Raw genomic sequence first — 27496 nt, 5'->3', positions numbered from 1 at the left:
TGTTATAGCGGAGTAGTGTGCCTTTTTTCGTTACGTATAATTGAACGCATATAATTTCACGGGGGGTGAGAGAGTGATGATGAGAAGCAGACAAGCGTTATACTGAAAATAAAAATATGCACTCAACATAAACTTATCATAACTCGATAATCGTAGCCTACCTAAAATACGCGTATACATGCGTAAATTATATTCGTAGAATAAAATATAATCGACCGTGAAACTTCGTATTAAGAATTTTTAAAAGGCCATTTATAAGTCGACGGATGTAGTGCATAAAATTATTAATAAAACGAGCCAATACAGTAAGTACAATAGAGCGAATCTATAGTAAATGTATATTGTACATACATTATACATAAATATATATATTATTATTCTTACCTTGAGAACTGGAGCCTCCTAGAGCCTCCATCACGTTGGTATGGTTGTGATTGTTGAGACCTGTGATAAACAGAAACGAAACAGGTACGTTAGTATCACGTTAAACAAATTTAAAACAAAAATAATCGCGCAATAATTAAGGACATCGGCAATTAATGTAAATATGATGCATTTTTATTTTGAATTTAGCTGCCTACCTAGCTATTAATTATACAACATGATATCACCGCCTTTTTAAACGATCGTTTCGGGTCCGAAGAGAAGGAACTTTGATTTTGCGTGGGGGAATAGGTATATTATGTATTTTTTCATAGTAGTGCAAGTCATCCGTATCAGTTTAACAAGGAGATAGAATTCCCTCAATAAACCGGTGAGTGGGGCGGGCGTCATCGATGTTTATAACAATATAATATAATATTATAGGTAGGTATACGTAGTCTGACGTCTGGGACTACTAATTGTTACTCAATCATGGTCGCCGACTGATCAAATGTACCGTAGTTTAGTGAAATATTAAAGATTTTCAAAAAAATGAATTCGATACGTTTCGCTAGTATATCGCACATATTATGTGACTACTTGAACGATCGACATTGAACCGATACGTAGAAACACACTTCAATTTCTTCCTTGAATCTTGAATATATGTAGTACACCAGGATATCGTTAAAACGACGATGGTTATACAATGATACATTTCGGTGTGCAGTGCATGATTTTTGGGGCGAAAGGAGCTGATGACGTACGATAATAATTTTATAATATTATGCATGCATATACAGTGTAAGAAGACACGCCATCGATCGATTGTGTGAAATATCAAATGACTGCGTAGTAACGATTGTCGACCATACTGCGTGATGTACGAATAATAATTATTATTTTACTGTATCGATGTTCGCTATACCTACTTCCTCTCACAGTATTGTGTATCTATATATGATTATAACGACTTTTAGGTGACTTATCTGGCTGCGTCTTATACTCGATACGATAGAAGGTACATTTAGCATAATACATGAGAGTTGGTCACAGCCACGACATATTATATTGTTATAATAGTATGATATTATTCGCAAATGTTATGTATATACATTATACATAATAAATATAGGTGCGCTCGCGGGTATAGACATATAGTATAGGTATAGTGTATAACCATACCCATACCCACAATCCGTATACGCGTAATCCGACTAAGTATTATACGAATCCGGTTCTTAAAAATAAAAATAAAATAAAAACGTATTTATGGCCCAATCGTAGGTTATAGACACTTAACCTACCTATACAATATTTTATAAACATTATACACACATACATATATATTACTGACTTCAGCCGTCCGCACTACATAAGATTGACCACGCCGTGGCCCACACGAATGTATGAAAATATAGGTGTAACTCGTCTAATACGCACACGCGCGTCACTAGAAAAGTTAAATAGGATAAATTTTGTATTCGGTGGCGGCGAATACCACCTCCTACTAATGCACCTATATTAATATATTATATTATTATGTACTACACTGCTGTAAGTACACGTCATCTCATTGTAGACGGGGAAATTTTCACCTACGGAATTTCAGGAAACCGGTCTCGGCGGCAGCTCGTGTGTTCAGTGAGGTATAAAAATAGCATACGGACGTCTGGCGTCACGACATTTTGCACAGAAATTAACAGCGGTCTAATAATAGAGAGATAGAGGGAGATAGAAATGTCTGGCAGGCCAATAATGATAAAAACAAACGGTATTAATAAGGATCGTTATTTATGAAGGGGGGGGGGGCATTTCTCAACTGTGTTTTTTTATAGAACGCTTTCATAGGCCCGCAAAATTATCTCAAAAGAGCGATATGTTTTTTATCGAGTATATTGAGTCACAATATATTACTTTTCTAATATATTTTAGCTGATGACCAATTACCGTTGATATTAAACAATGACCGGCTACCAAGAGAAAATTAAAAACTGTAATATACCTATTCGATATTATGTAAAGAAAAAATGATCAGAATAAGATTATTTCTATATGACAAATTCCTGACAAATTCCCGCCGTGGAAAAGTCGATAAAAAAACATAAAGTCTATAAATCGTGTTCCTGCAGGTCGTTTAAATGTATATGGTCACCCGATAATTATTTAAAAACGGTTAACAAACATATATGTTTTGAGCACCGGCGATGACTAAAAAACCGAAATGGCGCGCCCGAGTCACGATGTACAGCGTATTAACAATCGTATACATAAGTCGTACTTACCAGCTAATGAGTCGGCGGCCATGGCGGCGGCCATGCTGAAGTTGAACGAGGCACCAGCGGCCGCGAAAAACTTGCTGTCCAGGTACGAGTGGTGGCTCTGGTATGACGTGTCGTCTGGTTCGGACATGCCGATGGCCGGGTTGACGCCCGTGAAGTCGGGCGCCGAGTCGTTGCTGTCGTCCGCGTACGCGCTGTTACTGTTGACGGCGGTCGCGGTCGCGGTGTCCATCGGCTCGGTTTTGACTTCGGCGGGCGACCGACGGGATATCATCAGGTTCTGTGCCGTGTCCTGCAGGTGTTGCAGGGCGTTAGCCGCCGGCTGTTGCTGCTGGTGTTGTTGGTGCGTCCGCGAATAGTCCATCGGAGGTTCGTCGTGGTGCTGGTTGTGTTGGTGCAGATGGTGGTTGTGCGATTGGTGTCCGTTGCTGTGGCCGTTGCTCCCGACGACGGGTCCACCGCCGCCGTCCGAACGTTCGCCCGCGTCGTCGTCGTCGTTGCAGTTGGGCCGACTTCCTGCCGAGCTGGGACTGTGTTGAGATGTCCTCTCGGACAGGTCCATGCCTCCACCGCCACCTGAAGACGGGTTTGACGAAGTCTTGTTGCGTTTCAACGGTATCGGAGAGTTTTCCTGCGATAAAATTAATACAAAATGATTTATTACCTATTTATATATTATATCATTATTATTTATTATTATATTGTCTATTACAACAAAATAGGCTGAGTCTGAAGAATTAAAAGAATTATATGTATATTTAATAAACAAAACAATAAAAAAGTAGAGCTTAACTTAGGTAAATATGAAAAACAAAAATATTTCCATTAAGGTATAAAGGGATGTAATTGTTATCAAGAAGCATTATACGGAGGATAGGATTGTTACAGGTGTAATTGGTGGTATATGGAGTGAAACTGCTGCAAAGGGGGGAACGTAGTATCGTAAAAAGCGTGAGGGTGGACCTCGAAATTCGCTTGAAAAAGTAAGAATGGTATACATAAAAACAACTATGGACCGGGTAATTTCAAGTTTGTGGACGCTAATTCTATCTTTTAGCGTACTCTTAACGTTAGGTAACATTGAATATTAGAATAGTCGTATTGAGGGTTCTATATCTAACTCTGCATGAATCAATAAATGTTGTATTGAACGCGTTTAAAAATAGGTATAATATTATATCTACTATATTATTGCTACCACTCATTCCTTGTTGATACGTGCGTGCGGTCGACGGTAATTTTCTCCATAGGTACCACATTATTATCCACGCAACGTATTAATATTATAAATATTAAGTCAACCGCACTGCAGTTTTATTAGTAGACTATATACTTAACGCCTAACGCGCGTTTAAAATGAATATAAAAATACTATATTATAATAAACGCGTTATACCGCAGAGAAGGCTTCACAATTTGTATTTTTAATACTTTTTTTTCGAGAATAAATAACGGGTATTTAAAATTTCACATAACATTATTACTTACTACTTTTTTAATGTATACGGTATACTTATATACTATATAGTGACTGTTTATGGGGGATTCAGTCCCCTCTGATGTCTATGTCTCTATTGTAAGATATGTAATATGTTTTGACTTTCGCCAATATTTTAAAGCGTGCGCCCATGATTCACACTGCCACGCTGTTACTATTTTAATGTAATTCGCGACTGTTTTGATCAGTAAATAATACTATATTTAAAAAGTACACCTAATATTAAAATAATTGTCGCAAATAGGTTTTTGTCGGAAGTGCGATTTACGGACGTACGTGGGTCAGTAGCAAAACTACTCGTCTTGTTTAAGAGGAGGGGGAGGTGGATTTAAAAAATATTTATATTATATAACCATCAGTAGTATACGTATTTATGAGGGATTTGTATTATGTGACATTCTATTGACGGGAAACATATAGTATAGTTTATCAGTAATTTTAATATTATAACCATTTTATTGTACCTATCATATAGAATAAACAATTATAGAATTATATTATCTAATCATAAATTAGGACTACGTAAAAAAGAAACACGGTATTATTTTTTCACACAATTGTGTACGAATAATAATATAAGCTCTATTTTGTGTTTGGCTCTTGCGCCCGGCTTATGCGCAATAAAGTTAAAAAAGATATTTAGATATAATACGCGTTTGTTTTTATTTACTCTGGCGCCATTTCCGCGTCCGGAAAACTCCGGTAATTTACTTAACCTGCAATGCTGAAACAACACCTCGCGCGCAATGTTCGTAACAAATTTGTACAGTTCGTCAATATTGAAATACGAAATGAAATAGGCCACCTATATACGTATATTTATATAGTAAATGGTATTAATATATATTAAAATGACGAATTAAAAGTCGTTCATAAACGAAAGTCGAAAGCCGGCCAGTCTTGCGTCTTAAACGGCACAATAGAAATAATGTTTGTATGTATAACAAACTTTGGGACATTGTCTAACAAATATTTTATTACCGTCTACCGAATCGATCATTCACGGTTTAGGGGGCGTAAAATAAATTAAATAAATAGACACGACAACTACGACGTAATAAACGAGAAATACTGTTAACAGCGTATGTCTTGTTTTTCGTTTTATCCGGTTATTGGTAGGTACCACCTAAACAACGGAAAACGATGAAAGAAAATAATAATTATGAGAAGTTTGTTTTTGTTTACTAAGATTTCTCTAAAGAGTCGCAATATAACAAAAGAAAACGGCGGGTACTATAAACTGTTTACACGAACGCTACAGACTTTTGAACGTTTCGCTGGCCGGAAAATATTCTCTCTCGATATTTTTTTTTCCCTTTTACACGTTTATTTTTTACCATATTCTCCTCCGGCGCGCACCACCGCTTTTGTTAACCGTTTCGTTCGGTTTACGCGAAGATAGTCTCTTTTCATACATCAACACGTGTGCATTTATGATTTTTTTTTTTTTTGCGGAACGCAGTCACGACCGCCACAACGACCCGTAACGTGTTTTATTCACGATGTTTATTTTTATTGCTCGATTTTTTTTTCGCGATTTAATATTTGTCTTTTAATGGTTGTACCGTTGTTGTCGTACGCAAACGGGCAAACGATTACAAATACAATCACGTCGCGGCACTTTTCGCTTATGCTGGTCGAAAGTCATTTAAAAACATTATAAAGATCGTATAACACGAATATTTATTATGATAATATTCCGCCCTCGCGTATTATTTATGCGTATTCAGGAAGCCCAGCCACTCCAGCAGATCGCGCGGGGTTGATTTTAACGCATCGTACGCGGTATTGAAGCAATGTTTAAATTCGAATACAAATATCACTGGGTGGTCGATAATACGCTATTTAATGACTTCTCATACTCTTTCCGCATCACAGTTCTTTTTTCACTATGGCCCTGGTCGTAATATATTAATACATAGTCGTGTTCCAACGACGACCCTTTGAAACCGTTAACCGACTGCAACGAAATAACTTTCTTAAATGCGTTAATATAACTGCATATATATAATTTAAACACGTAAATAATAAAAAGATAGCCCTTTATTCACCACCGGACACGAACGCCGCATTTTATTATGTTAAACCATTTATACCCTAATTGTATAGAAAAAAACAATAAACATAGTGACACTTCTGTGCAACGAACTTCCATTTGACAAAATATTTTTTATAATCATAAACACATTTGTGTAATTCTACTAATTCTATAATTTTTTTTATTTAGTTACCCATTTTATCTTCGGCTTCGTAATATGAACGTTTCACTTAAATTACAACGAGCTATGGCGCCAATATTAACACTGTTGCTAAAGTGTTTGCGATAGTCAATTTAAGATAAATAACTATATAAAGAAACGGACTAATAGCAGAGAAAGAGATAGAGTGAGAAGAGAATGAGAGATCCGGGGAGAGGGAAGATAAAGATAGAATATAAATCATTCCATATAGGTATGCATATTTAATTAGAGAGAAAGAGAAAAGTTTAACAACAAATATAACACAATTTTTTAAAAAAAAAAACAGCATAATATACGCTTTATGCCTAATGTCCTATCATGTACAGAGGTATTGGACATTTATTTCTTTGAAATTGGGCACTTTTATAGGCAAGGTGGAGGGAGACTCGCAGTCTCGTATGCATATTAAATATTAATATGGGCTAAAAAAATTTTGATAAGTTTTACCAATGTAATCATACAGTGTATTATTATTAATAAAACTATTATATGTAAGTAGTAAGTACCTACCGTATATATATTATCCTCTATAGATCGTAATTTATAATATGTCGTATTACGTCGGGAATTCATTTATGTACGAATTCACAATCATGTACCGTAAAATTTCCTATAGATAATATGATTTATATCGTGATTATAATTTATAATCACAGTAAAGAAAAATATTACTGGATTACTGGGACAAGTAAATAAAGTGTGTGTCGAATCGCATTTAAACAAAAAACGCGTGTTGGTATATTTTCGTATACTCATATTATAGCTATAGGTTTATCAGAAAAAATGTCATCATCAAAGGAATATAATTTTAGAACCTGAGAATATTTTTTAATAAATAAAAACTGTTGACTTTAGCCTCTGCAGTGTGTAGAAGTTTCTGTTATAAGTCGTATATGCTATATATACATTTATGTGTATGCGTGCTTTATGTATATATTATTAAGTTTAAGTTATATTGTAGATCCTAACACCTATTTATACTGCAGGGTCATGGCCGATGCATTATTTATTCATAACAAACCTACGAGTAAGAAAAAACCCCGAGCGAAAAGATATACACGTTTCATTGTTTGTTTTTTAATATACTATACCTATACGAACATATACACCTGTTAGCTACGCGGAAAATGCATTTCGTCAATGACAATATAATATATATCGTATTCTAGAAATTTAGCAAAATATGCAATACTCGCAATGCGGCGTATTACGATGATGATGTTAGTTTTCTGCACGTCTTATTATAATTGTCTTGGCAGTACCGACAAGAACAATAACAATATATAACGCCAACACATCCACAACAATTATTATTATGAATGAAAAAACAAGTTGCACCTATCAGGAGACCATATAATGAGTCATTATTGATTTTATTATATTATAGTGACATATAAGAATAATGAAATATTCGTCAAAACGCACTTATTGTACGCACCTATACGTATGTTATATATATATATATCACTGCGCGATACCATATTACATAAAACATGCATATATGCGCATGTTTGTTGCTAAGTTTCATTTGGAAGTCAGACGTCACCAATAATGTTAAAGTATGTGGCGTTTAATGTAAATTTAATTATCATAATTTGATACCAGAAAATCTTAGCTGATCTGGAGTTCTCAAAATATTATAAACGGGGATTTGTACGAATTATTGGTCCTTGGCATAAAAAAGATTTAACCTGTGGTTTTCGTATTTCATAAAAAAACCCGATAAGATAAGTCAATAAATATTATGTAAATATTTTACGGTAATCGCAAAGTATTGATTCTTATACACGATGGAAAGTATTGTAAAATGTAATTGGATAAATTCAAGAAAGAGGCTGGTAAGGCGTATACAAAGAGAGAAAGGACAACAAAACCATGTGATAGACACCCCCTTTGTTGTAATAATATAGTGTTAATGTGTTATGGTATAAGAAAATAATAAACCTAATAGGAAAAACCACTTTAACCTTCTATAAAATCATGTTAAAAATGTGAATATGGAATTGGACTTACCTTTGACGGTGGCGAAGGTATAGACGATGGCGATTGTTGCGGAATACCTTTCCTCTGTCTGACATGTGGCGACACTCTGCCTTCGGACGCTTGTGCAGCGAACGACTGCAGGAACGAATTTTCCGCGGGCGGTGTCTCGGAAGACTGCCTCGCAGAATGCTGAAAACAAACGGACACATGGATATATATTAATATTATAATATAATACTATCAAATATTACAAACGACGTTTATTATTAAAAATGAATATTTAGTATTGTGTTAAATTGTATTAATAATCGATATAAACATAGAGGCGAGCTACGATCCAAATGCCGGAAAAATCAGTATTTAAAAACGTCGAGAAATTTTTTTTTATGCTCGGAAAACACAACCCTGTAAATACAATTGTTGTGACATCTTACGACGTACGTACATCATAGTCGTGTCACAAGTAAACAATAAATTGGCTCAGGAATGCAATAATTATAAAATACGTCCCAGAAAATATGAATATAAAAATTATAATTTGTATACATGGGTAATATTGCTAATACTCGATCGTAATTTATAATATCATGATATAATACACGTAATATATAGTTATATATACTCACGTCATTGGCGGTAGTGGAATCGGACGGTTGTGTGAGTCCGCTTACCCTCAGTACTTCAGCGGTCTTTAGGAACGAGCTTAGGTTCCTCTGGTGAACGTTTACCTCCCCATGGTAGATGAACTCAACCAGTGCTTGCAAGTCGTCGAACACGACATCTTGCAACACGATCACGGGGTGTTTGCACGGCGTACTCTGCGCAAAAAAAAAAGAACAAACGAAAATCATCGACTGCAGCCGTACCCCATGGTCGCATTATATTAGCGTTGGTGGTATAATATTTATATTATAGTTAAAAGTCAAAAAACTACGGCACGCAAACAAATTTTATCTAATCCGTAAACAAGAAATTAACTTTTATTTTTTTTTTTTATGTCAAAATAAATGAAAATTGTTTTAATTTTATTTTTTTTAAATAAATATGTTGATACAGACATTAAATTTTTACGGCCCACAAAAGCTTCCTAATATTCTAAAAAGGCCCTCCAAAAATAATAATCGGTAAACCCTGGTGTGGATATTATAAAATAGACTCACTTTCAACAGTTCCCGGAAATATGGGCTGCACGCAGACAGCACTACCCGGTGAGCCTTTAGGCTCTTACCGTCACATGCCAGCGTCACGTCGATGAAGTCCTCGTCGTCCCTCAGATTTTCGAACGCTGTGGTGATGCTGTTCTGGTAGTTGTTCCAGCGCAGACAGAAATGCTGCAAGTCGCCCATCACGCGGTGGGCTTCGGTCGACACTGTCCCGCCTATTTTCATGTTCAAAACAAACGTAAAAATCGTGACGGCGTTAGATAGTTATATTGAGAATAAACACATTATCATGTTATATTAAACACGACATTTTTTCACCGTAAGTGTGTATGCAAAAACTCATTAACAAAATATAAATCTAGTAGGGATTATATTATATGCATATAATATAAAATAAATATAAATATTATACGTGTTCCTCAAATAATATATAACTATATGGCATATCCACCGTGTATTATTATGTGTATAATCGTAGCGATTAATAGACGTAGACGGCGGGCAAAAAGGAAAACTAAAAAAAAAACCCTAGCCAACGTATAATAATTGGTTTTTAATAAAATAATCGCTGCCAAAAATAATAGAAATTCATAATATCATTTGTAAATAGGTAGGTAGGTATAAACTACTATTATTATAATAGTGGTGACGACGATTTAAAAATCGACATGTCCGTCGAAATTTGGGCTTCGGTTGCAGTTATACGCAAGCTAATAAGAATTAAAACATAATTTAGTATTATTATTATTCTTTCGGTAATATTTTTCGGTGGGCGCCAAAAGACGAAAGACAACTACAACGCAGGACGGCGGAGGGAAATATTTTCCCGCGTATTTTCCTACTCGTCGGTTTGGAGCGAAATGCGGTGATAACAATAATAACAAAAACAACAACAATAATAATAAGCCCGTCGACGGCGACGTCAGGTAAACAACACGCGCGCGTTTCCAAAAGAAATACGCGAAACACGCATGCCAGCAGAGTGGCGCGTCGGCGTGCGGCCGAGGGGAAGGGGGTGGGTCATCTCCGAGACGGCCGTCACCGTCTCGCGCGCGTGGAGGAGCGTTGGCGGTCACGAGGCCGTTCGTTGGGGGGGAGGGGGTTCACCCTCTTTTCGCGCGCGTTTCGTCCGTCTCCGACCGTAATACGCACGCCGCACCGCGAACAGGTGGGCAGGCGGCGATACCGTGTGGTCCGCGAGAGTGGACGAGCGGGCGGGTGCGCGAGCGAACGCGTGTGAGTGTATACACGTTGCACGCACGGGTGGGGAGGCGGTGGCGGCGGCACAGGACAGGGGCGCCCATTCATACAACCGGCGGCCGGTGTTCGGCCACACACACGCGGCGTGTACACGCGTGCCACCGCTGACGCCGCACGCCGCGCTCTCGCCCGACGACCACTACACGACCGCGACGGCTACGACTCCGAAGACGGCGACGAAATTCACGTCGGTAAGCGATAAGTGCGCTGATAAACACGCGACTTTTGCCGCCAATCGTCGTATACAATATAACATTAGGTACGTCTTCGTAACAACATTATAATATATAGCGCACACGCGTGTACTATACTACGCTACTATTACGACGTCGGCGATGACGACTACGACTATGATTGTTTATGTTATAATATTACTTCGATCATCGTAATATAATAATATTATAATTATTATGATTAATTAAATATTTCATTATCCGTTAAATTTCTAATTTTTTACTATAGATAAACGATATTTTTAACATCGTATAATATAAAAAGAAAAAAAATATTATATAATACTCAATGTATATCACTGCAGCATACGTATTGTGTGTTTTCGTGCTACCGAGATGACTTACCTATATTATTGTCCGGTAGTCGAATGAGATCTCGTCATCGGTGACCGGTACACGGCCGCCGCAGGCATGCGGAGAATATACGACATGTATGCGATTATGTGTGGATATCGTAATTATTAGGTATACTATATAGTATTTTAATGGTGCACTGTGAATTTACGGGGAGGGTAAAAATAATCACGTACGATAATTTAGTTAATTAATTTTTTTCCATCAACAGTAATTAGTTAATTAATTAATTAATTTACAAAATTAGTATGTATGTATTAATTACGCGTGCGTGTAACTTCGTGATTGTCGCGTGTAATTTTTTTATTTTTTTCGTGTAAAATAATAATAATAATAATAATAATAATATAACAATAATAATAATTGTTGTTGGTGATAATTATGATGGTGATCGTCGATGTCGCGAGTAGTGTGTAATATATGGTAGTGCGTGCGAATCGCGTGCGTGCCCGCGGCGGTTGCGACGGAGATGATGCGGTTGACGAGAGCCCGCGCGGCGGAACTATAGACAACTCAAAAACATGACTAGCAATAAACTACTAGGGGGTAAAAACCGAGAAAGTAAAATTGCATATTCGTACAGTTTAATGAGAGAGAGTGGGTCCCCCACCCACCCGGCCTACCCGGCCTGGTCCGCCCACCCGCCCCGCCGCCACGGCCCGGCACTCCGCGCGCCGCGGCGGGCGTTTGTAACCGGAATTCGCACCGCGCCCGCACTCCGCATCACCCACCCCGAGGCTCGGACGCGGGGGAGTAGGCGGCAACCCCTTGATAAGGGAGCAGAGCGCGCCGGCGACGGAGCGACAATGGAGTGGGAGCGCGGCGCGCGCTCGAGTGAGAGAGTGTACAGCGGCGGGCGTGGGGGGATAAAAGCAAAAGAGAAAAAAATCATTAAATTCGTCCGCGCGCCCTATACGCGAAAGCGGCCGCCCCCCGTGCCGCCGCCGCCCCTGCTACCACCCCGCTTAGGCCGCCGCGCATGTGCCGCCGCTAAAAAATTTAATTCGTTTTAACACACTACTATAAATAGTGAACATTGTTATTCAACTTTCATTCCGTTTTGGTCCCCACTCGCACAGGATCCCCGGGAATCCCTCCGACCTCCCCGCACCCACACCCCCTCATCACACCCCGCTCACGCCACCCACCTAACCGCCGCTCACTCGTTCATCCGCGCACCTTACTACCCCCGGGGTATCGAGCACTTCGGCGTTTTTCGTCCCCTTCGCACACGCACCGCGCGCGTATATATACGCCACCGCTCGTTTTCGCCCGCTCGCGTATATAATTTATATGTTTGTGTGTGTGTGTGTGTGTTTGTACTGTGTACAGGCGGCGGCGGAGGAATACGGTTCGTTCCCGTCCGCCGGGCCTACATATATACGCCACTGCCACCGCTTCCTTCTTCGTCGTCGTCGCCACCGCGCTCACACCACCGTCTCACCCCGCTTCCTACACACGACCAATGACAGAGCGGTGGCGGCGGCGGTGTCGTTCTCTCATTTTACTAGGCAAATGTAATTTATGAGCGCCGAATCAATACCGAACGCGGGTCGGAAGCTGAGGGCCCACGCGCGCCGTGATCAGAGCGAGTGGTATATAACGGTGGCGGATGAGAAAAGAGTCGGCGGTGGCGGTGGCGGTGGTGGCGGACCGGAGAGGGAGGCTGTAAAAAAATGTAAACCTACCCAGATTTTCTCTAGAAAAACCGCCACCACCGACGCCGAATCGGCAGCGCTCCGGCCTATATATGCAGCGCGAGCGGCCCAGGCCTCATCGTCGTCGTCGTCGTCGTCGTCGTCGTCGTAGTAGTCGACGGCGTGGCAGGTATATATATATATATATAAATACGGAGGCGGTGGTGTGGCGGCGAGTAGAAAGCCTTTTATGTTGCCGTTTTTCTCTCTTCTCCCGCGACGCGGCGGACGCTTAAAATATTATTCCGTAAATCCTTGATCGGTAACCGCCGCCCGTACGATGATTTATCGCCACGTCTCGTATTGTTATAAAACACATATATTTACGCGTATATATTATAAAGGTCTCAGCAGGTAGGCGTGCGCATGTACACTGGCGTTACGCCACAGCATTGCTGCGGCGACTATTCGTTTGTGTGCATATATAATATATAAACAATAAACACATAAAATTTGTATCGTATCGTGTATTCCACATTTACCAGCTATTACTCTCGGCGAGTCCATCGCCGAAGATCTCGAAATGTAAACAATGTCTAATAATATATAGTAAGTAATATGAACGCGGAAACGACTAAAATTAAAACGTGCAACAATACGGTGGGATGTCTTTTTAAGCGGTCAAATGTTTTATAATATTAAATAAATTGTAATTGGCGCAGACTTGGTGCGATAAAATTGTGCATAATGTTGTATCGTCACGGCCACTTCTGCACGTGGCATGCACGGCTGCACAAAACTCACCAGCGTTTCGTCGCCTGATTAAAGAGCGATTTAAAAACGTCGCATGAATCATTAGGCGTTTAAATTTTGCAAATTTTAATGACCCGTTAAAAGCGGTCAACATAAAACGGCAACTGACGTAGGTTTAGGCGGCGACGGCAATGGCAAAGAATATCCTCGCGGCGCAGCACCGCTCCAACACCTGACCCTCTCAGCGAAAATGAAAGTAAAAACTTACCGCAAGCGTTGCACTTGGTTTGTATACATAAATATACGTTGGTATATGTACACAAAAAGTGCATATGACTTAAACGCTTTATTATGAATAAAAGTACACGATGTTCTATAGAAGACGATTACTAGTAATTACTAGTAAACTAGCTAGTTTACAGTGTCACCTATACTAAAATATTGGATACTGATATTGTGATATAGTTATTACAACTGTTGGACGATAAATTCACGTACAATGTACATAGAAAGACTGTGACTAATAATGGTATTATGATATAATACTAAACAGACAAAATCGTGATCTGACATTTTGATCTAAAATGTGTGTCACGCGCGTTAATACTATATAGGTAACCTATTGAAAGACGATTAGTGTGCGCGGCGCCGGAACCTCGTTGTTGTTGTAGTATTATTATTAATTTTTCTTTTTAAACTACATAAATCGAAACAGGAAGAATTAATATTTGTTCAAAATAATTCGGTACCCATCCTCTTAGTATCCCGTAGTCGGTATTTATTTAATTACGAACAAACTTTATAACTTTATGCATATATATAAATATATATATATGTATAGGTACCTACGTTTAAATTTGTTTCCGCATTTTAAATTAAAATTCTTACTTTTGATTAAAAAACAAAACTCCAATTGAGTGAATCCGTCAAAAAGAATACAGCGACGTAATAAATATTCAAAATCAGTTCTTCCGGTTTTTACGTTACAAAATTGTATAGGAGGGTGTGGAAAAATCAATAATTAAAGAAAAACGTTCGGCGTTGTGTGACTCGTTGTAAAACGCAGATAAATAAATTTTCATTTTTGTTCTTTATTGTATCAAAACTTATTATTACGCAGTAACACATTTTTGATTATTTTTTGTTACATTGTGTTATTAATAACCTATTAAATTAAAATATGTAAGTAAATATTTATAATCAACAGATCACTAAAAAATGTTTAAATAGTATATTTTATCTATTTAACAATTATTATTTAAGTTTTTCTACAAAACTGACATTTTTAATTTACGTAAATAAAAATCAATTTAATATTTTATAAAACTATGATATCTTAAAATGACTACAGTACCTACTACCTAAAATTACAATGCCTAGGCAAAGTCAATGATAATTTTAAATTAAAAATATTTCTTAGTATACAAAAAAACAATGATAATGTAGAGAATTTATCAAGATATTATTTTTTATTTATGTATTCAACACGAAAACAAATTTTGAGAAACATGGATTTTAAAAAGTGTTTAAAAAATGTTTAAAAAAACTATTAAAAGAATACTATTAAATATAGAATTTTTACATTGTGATACATTAAAATTAATACATAACTATATACTATACATATAGGTCCTTATACTACGAGATTGAGAAGTATATAATATACCATTAGCGTTTATATTACACGCGGACAAGGCTAACGAATAGGTATGTATATCGTATCATTTATAACGTTTTTACGCAGTAATTCAGGTTTTCAAAATTATTAATAAAAACTAACGGAATCTGATCCCAAAACACGAAAGTATAAAAGGAGCGAGCACGACTGGCCTCCGTGAAAATTTCGACGCGACTTTTGACCTGTCCGAAATGATTACGTGTGAGCGGGTAACGCTCGAGGTGGCTTGTTTATCCGAGCAAAAACAAAATAATATAATGCCATAAACGTAAGCGATCAACACTCAAAAATGATGGGAGGGTATTTTTTTTTTAATTAACGGAAGACGGATATTATATCACGTCATTTTATTCTTTGCGTATTTTTGTTGTTTTTGTTTACGTCCATCGTTTCGACTTGATTACGTGCAATACGATTGGTTCTCTACAATGGCACAATACATAATACAATATTACAATGTATATTAACTCCATTTCACACACACATACACGCCCGCGTGTATGTTTAACGGCTAACCCAAAATGCACAGTGTAACAACATTATAATATAACAGTAATATAATATACCACAGCATCATCACTTGTTCGAATAACAACGCGTAGTGGCGGTTAGTCTTAAACGTTTGTTATGTTAAAAGTTATACACCACCGATTGTGCACATTATAATAATATACGTAAACACACATACAAATTAGATTGTCCATATGACGTAGAGTTAAAACTAGAAATTCACAAGTTTAGAGAGTTGCAGAAAAAATAATGTAAAAATAAATAAATAAAAAAACAGGTCAGCGCTGATTTTTATTAGCAGCACCTCTATGTACGTATATACGATCTATTCGCGTTTAAATAGCATTCACTATGAATAATGGCGAACAACACGACTATAATATAATATTATATATATATATATATATATATATATATATTATATATAGGTAGTATTCGTACACGCTCTACGCAAATATAGACGAACATAAAATATTATTATAATAATATTCTCGGTGCGACATGTGCCGCCCGATTGGCGTTACAATTTCCATACTAGTCTCGCGCGAGTTTGTAGTTTGTACGGATCCATTATTATTATTATTATTATGATTTTTTTTTCTATGCGGATGTGAATCGTAGAACCTCGAACATAATTCGAAAAACGCATAAAATATTTGACGACGGCTATGGCAAAAATCATGTATCGGAACGTTTTCGTTGTTCGGGCGTACGTACAAAGTATATTAAATATTTTAATTTATCTACACTATTCATATAGTACTATAATAGACATAGTTATTTTCATCGTTATTGTCGTCTACCAATTTAATATTTTCAACATCACCGTACACGTAACCAGAGAAGATGTTTAGTTGTTAAACGTTTTTGCGCGCAACGTCGCATACGACACGCGCAAAAACAAAGACAACACATAACCATAACAATTAATAACATGATATATATGTAATAATAATTAGGTACTTGAATTATTTTCGTTGGCATCACTCATCAATTATTCATTATCTGTTTATTGTAGTGAAATTAGGATCGTAAGAGATTAGAACTTTTGAGAGAAATATGAAAAAAGTAAAATGTAAAGAATAATAATAAAAATAAGTATTGACGAAGAAATAATAACACTGGGGATGCATTCGGGAAATTGAGAAGCGTCTGCAGTCGACAGATATTGGTACAACAGGTCAAGATTTGTTTGCGTTAACCAGGGAAACACCCCCGCGGGCATCTTTAAGGTGTCCGGTAAAAAAAAAAGCGAAAAGGGTGAAATTCCCCGGGGAAAATCTCTATCCCATTTACACCAGCTATCGTGTCGCTTAAATACGCATATAACACATCACTCAGCAATCATCGCTGTTTTACGACACACATTATGATACCGCAGACACCGTAAATACCTACTTGCCACGTCATTTACATTTATAAATGTTTCTCAATCAAATCAGTTGGTTCTATTTAATTATACATTAATATATAAACAGACGTACCACGACTAAAAATCAAAAATTATAAAATAATATAATTATTAAAATTGTTTTTTTGTTTTTTTTTACTCAATTTTTTATTTTTTGGTTTTGCGCTTAAGAATTGGAAAATTTCTTCCATGGTATTTGTTATAGTTATATTTTGTTTTAGTACATATATGCTTTTAACATTCCTTAAAAATAAAATATTAAATACATAATTCGGTGTTATATTAAGTAATAAGTTTTATGAAAATCTAGTTAATTACTTTTTTTTATAATTGTATATTTACACAATTTCTATGTTAATGAATAAAAACTTAATTTGTGTAGATTAATAACGTTTATAATAATTTTATAATTTCCATAGGTATACCTACAATAATAATATTAAGTAAGAAAACATTTTTAAACTAACGTACCCGTGTGTCGACATACTCAGGAAATATTATCTAGAATGTGGATGCGTATGTATTTTAATATTAGACTGCATTTAAGAATATAATATAAAATAAATAAAATGTTTTATGTCTAGGATTGGAAAATTATTATTAAAAATAGGGATTATCTAAAATCACAATGCTGCAATATTAAAATAATAATTTCAAAAAATTAATATAAATGTAGAATGAATATTAAAATCTTCATTTTAGGTAAATGGAAAAATTATAAAGTGAAATGAATATTTAACAAATGATTATTATAAAATTATAATATTAATTCATATATGAATAAATAACAGTCTGAACTGTAACAAAATGTCTAGAAATGTAAAAAACAACAATAAATCATAAAATCATAACATTTTTAAAACTAATAACTATGTAATAATTGTACATAGGTACGAATTATTTCTCGTCTGATTGTAAATTTAAACTATTATAATTAATTTTACTATTCACCGTGAAATATTATTAACGTTAAAATAATATATAAATTCACGTCAAAAAACAAACGACAATAGATTCCCACGACTTCGGTATTATGTCTTAAATAATAATATATTTTATTAATTAAAATCGACTACCTGTACACTTAGGTACAGGTTATTATAGCCTTGTATAAACATAACGTTGTGTAAAATGGATCATCAACTGACAATGTGTATATATAGGTATAATGACTGTTATTATATGAAAAGATTAAGATAACACGCAGATATTTTTAGCTCATAAAATAAAGAAATTTATAAAAGAAATTTAAAAAAGGTAAAAAAAATGTAATTTCATTAAAGAGATTTACTATCTTTGACCCACGCGCAACAAATACAATTTTGGTACAGCAAAACTTATCTTGTGTTGTTTAAATAAGTTTTAATGTAAGTGTGAATTGATTTATTAAATCAAACTTGAAAGTAATAATATTATCTATTTGCTACAGATATTAAACATCGATTGAATATAGTTAATTAAGCATGTCTTTTTTTTAGTAAGAAAAATCATTGGAAAAGGGTGTTCAATCATTCAACTTTCAATAAAGTTTGGTAGGTTATTTTTAGTGGTTGGAAAAACTAAAATATATATGTGATCATAACAGCATTTAAATAATGTTGTTATAACTTATAACATTATACAACTATTCATAAAAGGAACAACTAAAATAATATTGATTTAAACTAAATTTTTTATTGTATTAACCCCAAAAATTTAATTTAAATTTAGATTTTAGTGTGAATAATATGATAATGTTAAAATACTGTTTTGAGAGTTCTGAGTGAAAATTAATGTTCATAAATTTATCTAGTTGATATGTCCTGGATCATTTAAATACATTTTTACCTTTAACTTGGGAAAGTTTAGTTGATTCACTTTAATATTAAAATTAAAAGCTATCAATAAAAGATCGGTTCTCCTGAACACAAGTTGTCTGTATTGTGCACTTGCGCGTGAGTCTGTAGAAAGAAAATAATCAGTGTGCTGATATCCTCTTAAATAAAATTATTTTTATCTTCTTATTTCGATAGCCAAAAATTATATGCTGTTATTTATTTGAAGTCAGTCAAGAAGTTAAACAAGGACAAATGATTTAAATATTTATTAACAAAACATTATAAAATGAGTTATGAAAAAATTAAGTTAGTGCATCTAACTGAAATAATTTGTAGTAGGCATGTTTACAGATTAGGATGAGACTGTATTTTGTACACAACACAAAAAAGGGATTATATGTATTTATGTTTATTTTTATTATTTTTATAAGTTGAACATTTTTTGTGTAATTATATTATATAGTATATACGAACCGTGCAGTTGACATTGCATAAGATATTTTCTAAATATGTTATTAACTTAATCGGACAAATCAGGCTGTACTAAATGCATACGTAAGGTAAATCCACAAGCGTATTAATTTATAAAAAAATATCCCTATATACGATTTTGTAGAGGTTGTGCAGGTGATACAATTTATTTACCTGTATCTACTTTGTTTTAATAACACGTGTCACTCGGAAAAACATAATAATAGTTCATTTTTTTAACTTACAGATATTTTATATTATTATAATTAATATTAAAAAAAAATCTTCAAACCTATAAACTCTTCTATTGCGTTTATAAAATCGAAAATCACAATATATTGTACGTAGGCAACTGTCTATAATATACATCACTATATCATATCTTATAAAGTTATAAATTATTTACGGTCCAGTCCAGTTCGATGTATACGAGTATAATATAATTACACTCTTTATCTGTACCTGGTATAGTATACATCATACGCTCGCGTGCCCACGTCTAATCGACTTAGGCGTCATCAAGATTCGCGGTCTGCTAATTATTATTATAAACACCAACACCACACAGCAACAAGTGCTGTATATATATACATATACACTGCAATCGACGACGACGGTGACAAACCGCCCACAATCTACCACTCGTGACCGACCCGCGTCTATAGAATAATAATCAATATACCTTATTACAAAGATCCTCAGTGGCCCAAACGATGTCTGGTAATATACGATTTATTGAAACTATATTACTGCCCATACGACCTTTGCACAGGTTAGACTTGATATAAAAAATATATTCACCAGTGCGGAAATTTGGCGACATTGAATTTAGAACATCACAGAACTTCGTGGGTTGATTTGATATGAATGATAATATATTGAGACGTCGGCGCTTTAAATTTGATTATTCTTCTATAGTTCTATACCTGAATCAGGACAAGTTTATTAAACCCCTGTCTCTAATGGGTAAATAAATTATACTATGAATTAATGTGTGCGTGTGTGTGAGGAGGAGGTGTTAGAAAATTCACAGAGAATCAAATGATAAGAATACGCTGTACAATGTGGTATTCGAACCTACACTCGCTGAAATAAACAAAACTATCAAGGTCTTATCAATTTAACTTCGATGCACTCTAATGTGGATCAACATGCACACGCTGTGTACAGTTGAGATGTAATGTGACCGTATCAAAGCTTCAGATTTCATACACAACTCTTGCAGGTATGCATAACTTGCTTGATATCTACCATCGGGATATGTGTAGTTATGGTGGTGACGGAATGTACTTATTGTTTGTTTACGAATGTTTTTTATTTTTTTCTGAGCGAATCAAAAATCTCAGACATTTTTATACAGTATGATATATATCATAAACATTGAAAATAATATTAAATTGATTATAAAGTAAAAAATTCAAATTGGTATTTTGATGAAGCAATTTCAGAATTTTCCTGTATAGTTGACAGTCGTATAAAATTCTAAAAAAAAACCGAAGATACATATAGATTTACGTACCTTGAGTTAAAAAGTCATATAATAATCACACTTAAATCACTCTGGTTTTCTAAAAAAAAAAAAAACTGTTACCTCCTGTACGGCCGTTGTAATGAATCCACCATACTACAAAGTGCGAAAATGTATATATAATAATATACATCATACATACATAACTGAATTTCACTTATGCGAGTAATATAATAATAATATAATATGATAATATCGATGAGATACATAATAATCCATTATAAATAAGTACGTAGAATAGAATAAATTATATAATTTTTGACTATATTATTCTATATATAAAACAATATAATGTAGTCAGCTGGCCATTGAAAAAATGCTACTAATACGATGCGAAAATGCTGATGTCGAAAAACTGAAGAGTCGTCGACACTTATATTATATGCATTACATAATATACACGTGTCTACAATAATTATTATCAGAAAATTGAATTTTCAACGAGCCCTTGTAGCTTGAAGTATACGTATATGGAAGCCTATGTTGTAAGGCGTTAAATTCGGTGTTTTAATAATTTTAAAATATTAGGCCGAGTCCGGTCTCCGAACATAGGATCTCGACGCAATTTATCTATTGTATACCTGGTAATTGGTATATCATAATAATTTGTAATATTACTACTGTTGTTAAGATTTGTTGAGATCGTTCAGTCGATAATTGACAATAAAAAAATAACGATCTCCAAAAAATATGAATCATTTTTAGAAGATTTGAGATCTAAACGAATAAAATGGTTAAAGGTGTACATTTAATTGAAAAATAATATTAGGTATATTATAAGGTATATTGAAAATTCTTGGTTGAATAAGTCGTGAACCAAATAAAAAGCCATAACAGACTTCACACTGATAGTAATATATAAGTATACAGCACATCACATATTCACATATATATATATATATATATATATCACGGAAGGTTTGACGTTGATGTTTTTTGCATACACAATACTCTTGAAGTCTTGCGGAAATTATATATATAATATACTGCTGGTATAGATGGAACAATATTATCACGAAGTACATATATCTATACCAAGACCGATGATGATTTAAAATTCCTACCGAGAGACGTTCACACCGCCTTTTACGGTGGCGGGGTAGTTTAATTTCGTCGGTTGTTTTTAAGGAACTCCCCCGGGAAAAGGCTGTTACTATGTACAAATATATATATACATTACTATACATACGCATAAGTATGAGTATCGCCATTTTCCGGATGAACCCAAGTCCCTGCTGGACTGACAAAATCGTTAAGGACATATTATATGCAAACGATGCGTAACTCGATACGAGATATAAATCCTCTCATACCTATATATTATTATTAGTGGTAGTGTAGGAAGACGAGGACGAGGAGCGGGTGGAGTAAAGCGTGTATGGTGTATATCTATATAAAACATGTGATTTTAAGGGTAATACGTTTTAGTTTTACGCTCTGGGATGACTGTTTTACAGAACGAAAGCAAACAACACGCTTTATGGTTGTGGCAAAAATCGACGAGAACAAATAATATTCATTTTGAGTCAAAATTATATTTTTGTAATTTATACTTAGACGTTATACATATATATCATTATAAATGTATTTAGAGGTATTTTAAAATTTAAAGCTAACAAAAGACATTTTGTACAAAAGCACGACTTTGTTTTTTTTTTAATCTTTATTTTAAACATTATTGTGTGCAATGTATTTATTTTTTTATAGAACTTTCATTGCTCTATATTACTCAACCCTCGATTTCAGTGACCCGTATGATTTATACGGGGTTATAGTTGGTATAGTATAAACCTTTATATGGAAAATCGGTTTACAGGTATCACAATGCGCGGGTTTACAACAGAAATAAAAATACGACATTGTAATATTATTCGTGTATTTTAAGGTATCACTAATTTATTTAAATTCCAAATTATTACAAGTGATAAATAATTAATGATTATCATTTATTAAATGGTGAAAACATTTTTTCGAGAATGAAATTATCAACATTTTCAATATTATGTCAAATCAGTTACACAAAAATAAATCTATTAAAAATACAAAAATACTATAAAAAAAAACATGTAACTCAATGCCAAAGATTATCTATTTTTGAATAAAAAAAATAAATAAATCTACAAAATTATTTATAACAGCGATCCGAAGATTGAATTTACTTCTTAGCTCACGAGCTACTTAGAGTACCGTTCTTTCGACTAGTCTAACTTGTTTTACTACTATTTTCGATGTAAATCAATAGCAACAAAAATTTCAAAAATAAAATAAAATTGTATAGATACAAAATAAAAAAAATACGTCACAAAAACTACTGCATACAAATATGACGTAGGTAGGATTTGTATGTTGCTTATGTTATCGTATATTTGCAATCGATATGACAATAAGAGCATACAATCATTTCAAATCTCGATAAAAATATGCATTTAAGTAAGTATGTATTCACTAACAATTGTTTGATTGTATATTGAATGGCATAATGGTGTATTTTATTTTAATGTATTAGAAAATTTTTTTTATAAGGTTCACTATTATAGTCAAAACAATATTATTAGGTTTACAATATTTTTTTAGAAATGCAGAGGTTTTAATTATTTTTTTTTATCGATTGTACACAGGTTTAGCTTACATATTACCGACTGTGAGAATATATTTTGTAAATAACGCGCTAAGAAATCCTTATCGACATAATATAATGATTGTAATGCACATAATAGCGATGGCGATGTCGTTTATACGGTATTCACAGAGATGTACACTAAAATTTCACGAGAAAAAAAATATAATAAATGCACGTCATACAAAAAATAAAACTAGTACGTAATAATAATATTGTATAGTTTAAGAATTTGTATAACTCGTGTTTAATTTATATTTTAATTTTTTATCATAGAGAGGATCACGTTTATAAAATGTATATATATAATAATATAATAATAATATGGCCTACCTATATACGGTGACAAATAAATAGCGTCGACGTCCTACTCCTACAGTACGTTGTCGGTGTGGGGTATTTAGTCACAATAATTGTTGTTAATTCGTTCGTTTTAAAATATCGCAACACACAAGTCATCAAGTTTAAAAAAGGGATTTCGCATAATAATAGAATAGTGGATTAGTCACACGCGTCGCATTAGATATTTATAAGCATATAAAAGATCGCTATTTAGAGCCAATCTACCTATACGAGGAATTATGATACGATAAAGCTAAATAAAAATCGATCTAAATCCCGTATAAAAAATATTAACATGAAATCATGGTTTAGCTTACCCTGCAACGGTAGTAGTTGAGGCCGGACCGGAAACTGGCAGGTCATGGCACGGGGACACGCGACTGCCGCCGCCGTGGTGGTGGTCGGTCGGTCTGTCTGTCTGTCGGTCGAAGGTACGCTTTACGACACGCGTCGGTTGGTCGTACGACTAAGGTTGTCACCGAAAATCGTGGGCCACCGCAACCACCGCCGCGGTTTTCGATAATTGGCCAGCGGTTAAAAAATGAAATAAAAAATAAAATAAAAAAAGAAATACGAAAATCGCTGGGCGGACGGAACGCACACGGTGTGAGTATACCGAAAACAGAAATCCTTACCAGGAGACGCACTGTGGGCACTTGTAAAAACGACAACTAATAATAAAATAAAGCATTTAATAATATCGCTTATTAAAATTTGAGATAGGTAATATTATCGACCACGACGTACCTATTACTATCTACGACTATTAATGGGTACACACAATATATAGACACATACGCGATCGAGCGCGCACTGCACACAAACAACATGCACACACTCGCGCGCGCGTGCGAAGAGCTGACCGAAAAGAATAATAATAATAATAGTAATAGTAATAGTAATATTTGCGAACTGGTTGTACTTGCGTTGCATCGAAACGCAAACTGTCATGTAGACGGTGTTTATTTTTTTTTCGTCGGTGCAACGAATCTTGAACCAGTTCCTCTCGCAGATCGCGCGCGCGCCACTCCTCCCCGGGCGGCCAGCCGGTCGGTCGGTCTCACTCCCAATAATAATATAATATAACCGAAGCGCGCACACATGTACACGAATACGCACACATAAGACTATACTTATATTTATTTATATATACATTCACGGACGCAGACTCCCGAGCGCGAGAGGACCCGACTTAACCACGGTCGGGAGATTATATTTTTCTTCTCTCTCCGACTCTCTTACTATAATATAATATATACTATTGTTCCGTGCATTTGGTTTTTTCGCAAATTTCTCGTCGTTGCACCCCGCTGCCCGACATATTTCGATGCGTGTATTATACGTCCGCCGTACGTATCTCACCCTCCCCTCCATTGATATTTCCTTTTTTTTTTTAAATCTTATAAATTCCTTTTGTATACATACGCGCATCCAGTTACGGCAGTTCTTGTAGATATATTTAAAATAACAACATATCATCGTTATTATATACGTAAAATGGCTTTCAAACTAAATTTATCAGATCTACTAATATTATTACATCTGTTATTGAAAAGAGATGTACCTACTATAACACCTTTCACCTTGGTCATTTCGGAGGGACTGCTTATTATAGATGTTTTATTTATACATAAATTACTAAACGAAGAAACAGTGTGTCTTGGATTATTGAGTAAAATTAAATTTTGAGTTTCACAAATTAATATATAGAACTACTAATAATACTTTTTTATGTAAACAGTTGTAAAAAAAAATATCCAAAACCACTATAACCAGTGTTTCCCAACCTTTTTTATCACTACGAACAACACGGACCATAATGTATACATCATATTAAACTTTAACTGTAGTCTCTGCCTCCTAAGTTTTAAACTTTAATTAATAAAATAAATAATTATAATATATTAAATTTATTATTATTATTAACCTTTTTTACATGACGTGCGCTATAGTCGTGAGGTCCACGATAATAATAATAATAATAATAATAATAATAATAATATAGAAAAATATTTATAATATGTATATATTAAATATTTTAAGCGACTACTGACTAGTGAACAAATTTAGGCTTGACAAATTTCGAGACGGTATTATTATATATGTTGAAAAACACAATGCCAAAAAAAATAAAACTGAGAAATCTTGGTAAATTTAAATTATTCATAATAATGTAGATTCTACATTGTAGAATAAACCGTATTAGATAAGAAACTGTACTGCTCGAGGCTGTTATTATGAAAATGTCGTGGCACAGAACACGACTGTTGACGTGTAAATAAAATACTATATATAATAGTGTATACAATTATTTAGTTTCGTATCCAAACAAGTAGCCCCCAGTTTATAGCCCGTATACCTAACCTTTGATTATAATTTAAATAAATTAATATTTTTATAAAAAGTAAGAAAGTTTTTGTGATTAAAATCAATAAGACTTGGGCATAATTTTAGTATATTTTAATGGTAAATGATATTAGTGTTATATTGTTTACGTTTAACAATTTATTAAAAAAATTATTGTTTTCAAGTATTTTCCTATGATTTTTTTTTTTTTGTCATTGCCAATATTAGACCCACTAAAATTATATGAATAAAAGTTAATTAATATAATTGAGCGATACTTTTCTGTGAACTTACCTAGCACTCCAGCGTATTATAAATACATCGTATACATATAGGGTGTGACCCGTCTTATATGTTATGTACCATTATATATATATATCTTAGCCATTCAACCATAGATTGAAATGTGGTTTTCTATGATAATTAGAAGTTTCTGAATAATCTGAATCACATATTTTTGTGGAAATTTGTCATTTTTAAGTTTTAACTCTTTCACTCTTTTAGTTAGCAATACCATTTTATTTTTTCTAAATAACTATTTTTCATCGTGTATGGTTAAGGTTTTCTATGCCTTTAGTAATTTTGATCCATCGATCACAATCCTAAACCTAAGATTGATGAGGAACAACTATTTTAAATTTGAAAATAATTCGATATTTTCAAGTTTAACACCCATATTCAGTGATATTTTATGATTTCGGGATAAGTGTGAAATTTGCTGGAAATGTGTATTTGGGTATACTCTAAGGCCATCCCTCTGTTATCATAACAACCCGTATTTTAAGATCCCTGAGCTAAAGAATATTTAGAAATAGATACTGATATAAGGCGCCTGAACACATTGTATACTATAATAAATTATTATATAATATGTATTATTGTATAATATATTGTTTACCGTTCTTCAGAGAAAATCGTGTAACTTAAATGCTGTGGTTAACAACAACTTGCTTTTATAACGTTCACAAATGTTTGCTTTGTGGTGAAACAGCAACCCAGGTGACAAAAAA

At 34.4% G+C, this 27496-nt stretch overlaps 1 protein-coding gene across 7 annotated transcripts in view; it reads right to left on the bottom strand.

Annotated features, from left to right (window-relative positions):
- Nucleotides 1-27496, bottom strand: part of LOC132922631 (broad-complex core protein isoforms 1/2/3/4/5-like) — a 77742-nt gene that overhangs the window by 14449 nt on the left and 35797 nt on the right. For 2 of the 7 annotated variants that reach the window (XM_060986246.1, XM_060986247.1), the window contains exons 2-6: nt 9527-9744; nt 8993-9184; nt 8397-8555; nt 2649-3276; nt 385-444 (exon numbers count right to left, since the gene is read on the bottom strand). In XM_060986246.1, coding sequence (XP_060842229.1) covers nt 385-444; nt 2649-3276; nt 8397-8555; nt 8993-9184; nt 9527-9712 — 1225 coding nt within the window. In that variant the 5' untranslated portion in view covers nt 9713-9744. Of the gene's footprint in view, nt 1-384; nt 445-2648; nt 3277-8396; nt 8556-8992; nt 9185-9526; nt 9745-11367; nt 11928-20454; nt 20580-24457; nt 25076-27496 lie in introns of those variants that run through there. The other 5 variants (XM_060986243.1, XM_060986244.1, XM_060986242.1 and 2 more) reach the window with 5 other exon arrangements.

This window comes from Rhopalosiphum padi, chromosome 2 (genome assembly GCF_020882245.1).
Source record: "Rhopalosiphum padi isolate XX-2018 chromosome 2, ASM2088224v1, whole genome shotgun sequence".
NCBI classification, from domain to species: domain Eukaryota; kingdom Metazoa; phylum Arthropoda; class Insecta; order Hemiptera; family Aphididae; genus Rhopalosiphum; species Rhopalosiphum padi.
This window is presented reverse-complemented; position numbering and strand designations above follow the sequence as displayed.